The sequence below is a fragment of the Cyprinodon tularosa genome, unplaced genomic scaffold (genome assembly GCF_016077235.1).
Source record: "Cyprinodon tularosa strain WSP-4 unplaced genomic scaffold, ASM1607723v1 ctg779, whole genome shotgun sequence".
In the NCBI taxonomy this organism is placed as follows: Eukaryota; Metazoa; Chordata; class Actinopteri; order Cyprinodontiformes; family Cyprinodontidae; genus Cyprinodon; species Cyprinodon tularosa.
In genome coordinates, this window is record NW_024039539.1 from 302,136 (window position 1) to 307,470 (window position 5,335).

Below are 5,335 nucleotides of genomic sequence, written 5' to 3' on the forward strand. Positions count from 1 at the left end.
TTACCACATATCTATTGTTTTCTTATTGAACAGAGAATCTGACTGCAGAGCTTTAGATATCTTGAAAATGATTTTCTCTGTCGTCATTATATTGGTAGACAGGTTCATAAATCTGATTTTAAGCAGAGCAGATACACAATTAGGGAGAGCTACAGATTTAAAGGTGAAACACATTTACTGGGATATGCAACATGCAATAAAATATATCTCCAAGTTTACAAGAAAAAATATGCAATGCTATAATAAAATTCAACATATCTTTTTGTCTTTTGTAGTTCAGCATCCCAGAGACAGCAAGATTCACAGGAAACAGACGTAAAATTAAAGTATAAGAAACCTACAAGAATTAAAGCACGAGTAATACAAATCAGTGTATAAATGATTTTTGAAATATAAGGTTCAATGCAGAGACTTTGGCTGTCAACGACATATGGGTCAAATTTCTAAATTTAATTTTGCTGCTTGTAAAGGAGGATAATCACTGATGCAGCTTAAGGGGAAGCCATGCATGGATGGATGAATAGATGGAATTGAAGTTGTATCCATACTAGGGACGCATGATATATTGATGTTGGCATCGGATATTGGCTGTTATTTGTCATTTTTTATACATTGATGTTTTTGATCCCTTTATAAATAAATCGCTAAAGGCAGGCATCTGTCTATAACTTTAAATATCAGTGTATTGTGATACTCTTGTGTTCTCAACAATAGGAAAGCATTCAATAAATATATGTTTGAGCTCATTTTTGGAAAATTTAAATCCTATTGAAAGCGTTCGGGTTGAATAGCTGTAGGTCTATCAGCCACTATCCTTACAGCGTCCCCACTAACTTTTATCACAAAGTTACACCCTTGCCAGAACCATTTCCTGAACCATTTTCAAGAACTCAAACTTTGAATGTGAGAATATAATTTCCCTCTTGTATTAAAATCAGCTATCTCATAATATACTCTTCTCCATCAGATATGTGTTTCTGCACTCAGATTTAATACATCTCATACATTCTAGCTTTTTCTCCCCACACAAAAAAACGTCCTCTCCGCTCCAGTCAAAAACGCCCTTACATCCCTGATCCATCCACTGCTATTCCCTTTAGATTTTTCACAAATCTTGGATAAGCAAGATCTTATCCATAGCTATTTAGCAGCTCTACATAGCAGTGATTTTATTCACATTTGTAATTATTTCCACTAGGGCTTAAAAATTAGTCGTATTAATCAATTATTACAATAATTTTTAACTAATTTAATAATCGAATAATCGTTAATTGGAGTATAGTGACTCTAAAGCAAAACTGTATAAAAATATTGTGCATTTAAAATAAAAAAATATGTGTGTATATTATATATATATATATATATATATATATATATATATATATATATATATATATATATATATATATATATATATATATATATATATATATATATATATATATATATATATATATATACACACACACACATCTGTCAAAATGCTCTATCCAGAACTCTTCAGGTGGAAAAGTTTGAGTTTCCCTTGGTTTAATTTAATAAAAAGTCTTCTTTAAAGAACCTTTGGCTATCTGATTATTAATCGATTTATCGGAAAAGTAATCGACAGATTAATCGATTTGTAAAATAATCGTTAGTTGCAGCCCTAATTTCCAGTTTGATCTGTGAACCATCACTGCTACCAGTTTGAAAAGGTGCGGCAGTGCACATAGAAGCCAGTAGGGGGCAGCACAACTACAGCTGGAACCTGTGAAAGTATCAAAATAGGATGATTCAAGACAAAATCTGAATTAATCTAAACTTATTTATCGATTTTACAAGGTCAGACTCAGATATATTTTGTTTGTAGATGTTTAGTTGCAGAAAATGTCTCCTTGCAATGAAAAAAAAACATCTTCCTCACATTCAAAGAAACACCGCCTCCTGTCAGCTCCCCTGCAGCTGGAGCTGTTTTGTAGCCTCATATCTTTCATTCATTGTGGCTGTGAAAGAGGACTTAGAGAAGGGATGGATCTTTATCCTGATGGCGTTTGTTGATGCTGATCCTCTGAAGCTTCTTTATTTATTTTTATCATCATAATTAGGCTCTTTTTTATTATTATTAGTGGGTTTCTTCCTTCTTTGGAGTTAATTTCATGTCTCACTTTTACACACTCGCATCTGCATAACTTTAGTTTGGGCTCTGGGACGCTCACAGCATGTATAAGTTATGCATTTTGGTGGTGATGTGCTGCGCTTTCACCTCTTGGTGCTTCGTGGTGCCAAAGTGCACCAGTGCAGATCCAAAGGAATCAGAGGCAAAGACTGGGATTGAAAGCAGTGCAGAAGAAAGGCTGCAAGAAGAGATGGATGGTCAGGAAGAAATCATCTCTAAGGTTGGTGCACGTAAAATAATCTATGCGTAATTCAAAGCGCAGTGGGAGAAAACCATTTTCTTCTCTTTGTAGCTGCTGGGTGATTATGACAAGGTGAAAGCCCTCTCTGAAGGCGCTGACTGTGGGTGTAAATGTGTCGTCAGACCCCTGAGCAGGAGCGCCTGCAGGCGGATTGAAGAGGGAAGCGCCACCGCGCAGGACTTCTACACCGTGGAGACCATCACCTCCGGACCGGAGTGCAAATGCGCCTGCATCGCACCTCCTTCTGCGGTCAATCCATGCGAGGGAGAGTTCAGGCTGAAACAACTCAGGGAAGCTGGGGAAAAAAACATTAAGGTTAAGAGTCTCAATGTCTTTTTGTGGTCCAGGACTGTGCCTTAAAACACGCATATAGTTTTACATGTTGCCTGATGACAACTAAAAAGCCTTTTATTTGAACTTTTTCACTAAAAATGTGGATTGCTTTTATATTCAGACCCACTGAGTCAGTTCTTCTCATTGTTGTTGGAATTACATCTGGGAGACTTTAGAGTGTTTAACTCAATCATCTTCACCAACATGTTATTTTCTTCTTAACAAAATGCCAGAAGCTCTGGATACCAACATTGAACATCCACATCAAGCTTCGCCACTGATCCTCAATAACATTTAGATGTGACTGGGTCTCTCATACCTGATTGTGCTTTAGTGGAAGCATTTCTGTGGTCTTTCTGGCTCTTAGTTTAGGTTCCTCCTGTTGGAGGGTGAACATTCATCTCAGTCATACGTCTTTTTGTGGCGTTTTTGAAATGTTCTTTTCAAATTACAGTGTAGCCTATTTAGTTCCAGTTATCTTCCCATCAACTCAGCTTGGACCAGCCTCCACGAACAGCCACAGCACAATGCTGCTACTACCTTGTTTTACCATGGGGAGGGTGTATTCAGAGTGATATGCAGAATTACTTTTATAACACATGTGAACCAATATGTTCAGTTCTGATCTCATCGGATCCAGAAAACCTCTTTACACATCCTTACTGGCTGTCCCACTTGAGTTGGTTAAACTTCAAACTTGACTTCTTTCTTTAAACAATGACTTTCTTTTTACCACTATTCGGGTGAACAGTTATTCATTGTCCCATTTGGAGATTCTTGCAGCCAAGGGCGTAGGTTTGATTTGAACTCTGGTAGGGACACTATTGGTCTGGTGTCATTGGTGCTATGCAATATGCCCTTTTTTATGCTCGATGTGAGCATCCGTACTGATAAGAGGAATTCATTGTTAAAAGAGAAAAGCAACATTTTGCTCCATTAATAAAAATGTTATAAGCTCTACACTCATTAGATGCTGTTTATCAATGTTTGAAGTATCACCGGCTCTGATGAATGTGGAATTAGGATTGTTTTCCACTTTGAAAACGGTTTCATTTGAACGACTAAGAGAGAAGGTAAATATAGTATTTTCTTTTGAAGATATAGAATTGTGCAGAGTTAAACCCCACTCTAATATTTGTACCTAATATTCTCTCTCTGTATCAAGCAAAAATAATACATTCATTAAAATATTAACTTCACTATAAAAGTTGAACATCTGGGCTGTAGTTACTCTGTGTATCCCATTTCATGTATTTTACCTGGGGCTGAAAAAAATGAATCATATTAATTGATTATTTCAATAATCGTCAACTAATTTAGTAAGTGATTCATCATTAACTGGAGTATAGAGACTTTAAAACATACAGTAATATACATGTAAAATGTGCCTTTCCCCACAGAGCAACCCACTTAGATAAAAGTCTCAAGAACCAGGGATATTCATTTTTTTTTTTTTTTTACTCAAAGCTGAATCCCTTCTTAAAAGCTCACAATCTGAACTGGGAATCGGATACAGAACAGGTCTTTGTTGTCTTTATGTCTCAGCTCCCACTCCACAACACATTTGATCGAAGGATACTCGCTCTTTACTGGTAATGAAGCAAATTTGTAAAAATAAAAACAAAAAAATGAAAACAGTAATATCAACTTAATATCGGTAAAAAGGAAATCCTCACATTTTCTTTTTTAGTTGGCTGTGGCTAAGAATCAGAAATGTTGATGCTTACAGCCTTTATTTGCCCATTTTTCCAGCAGTCTTCAGAACTCCTGGCTGACTCAGAATATTTCGTTTTATAAAAGAAAAAAAAAGGTTTTTGTTTTTTAGTGTACATCATATTCATTTTTTTTTTTATTGGGACTAGTTTTGTAGCCTAATATTAACTGTAGTAACCGCTGCATTCTAGTGTGAATAAATTTTCAATGTGCTCCCAAACACACGCGGACTAGAAAACAGCCAATCAGAGAGAGAGAAGGCGGAACCTAAGGCAGAACAACCAATGAGAGTTGAGTTAAACAGCGCAGCACAGTTCCATGCGCTGCTACATGAAAGGGACAGGAGAGAGCAGGCAGAGGAGCTGCGAGAGGAAAAGAAGCCACTGCTGCAACAACTACTGCTGTAAATTATAAACATGTTGCTCACATCCAATTATTGGTAGGGACAATTAGGTCGGTTCAAAATTTTGGTAGGGACATGTCCCTATGGTCCCTATGCAAACCTACGCCCATGCTTGCAGCTAAACTATGGATCTCTACAGCTATTCTGTGGTTACAATGGGGGCTTTGGCTGTTTCAGTGATGAATGACTTCCTTGTCTGATGGAGATGTCTTGGTCAGCATTTAAATGATGGACTGAATGGGGCTTATTAAGATGTTCATCCTTGGATATGATGTTGTGTTTGGCCTTTACAAAGCAGCTGCCTTCATATAAAGATGGATTAAAAACAATCTGTGTTAGGTCTTTGTGTTTCTCCTTAATTTCAGGTTGGCAGGCTTGATGGGTTCCAGCTGTTACTCCTTGATGACAATCAGTGGTGGCCTTTATATTGGAGCAGTTTCCTGGAGCATGCTGCCAGTTGGTTCCGCTCTCTCAGTGGTAAAACAGGTCA

The 5,335-nt window shown here is 37.0% G+C and overlaps 1 protein-coding gene across 1 annotated transcript; it reads left to right on the forward strand.

The window, feature by feature from the left end:
* The first annotated feature begins 1,951 nt into the window (after positions 1-1,951).
* LOC119773695 (olfactomedin-like protein 2B) lies at positions 1,952-2,771 on the forward strand. The gene is made up of 2 exons (XM_038270818.1): positions 1,952-2,375; positions 2,448-2,771. Exons 1-2 carry the CDS (start codon positions 2,199-2,201, stop codon positions 2,754-2,756), a joined length of 486 nt encoding a protein of 161 aa, XP_038126746.1. The 5' UTR covers positions 1,952-2,198; the 3' UTR covers positions 2,757-2,771.
* The last annotated feature ends 2,564 nt before the right edge of the window (positions 2,772-5,335 follow it).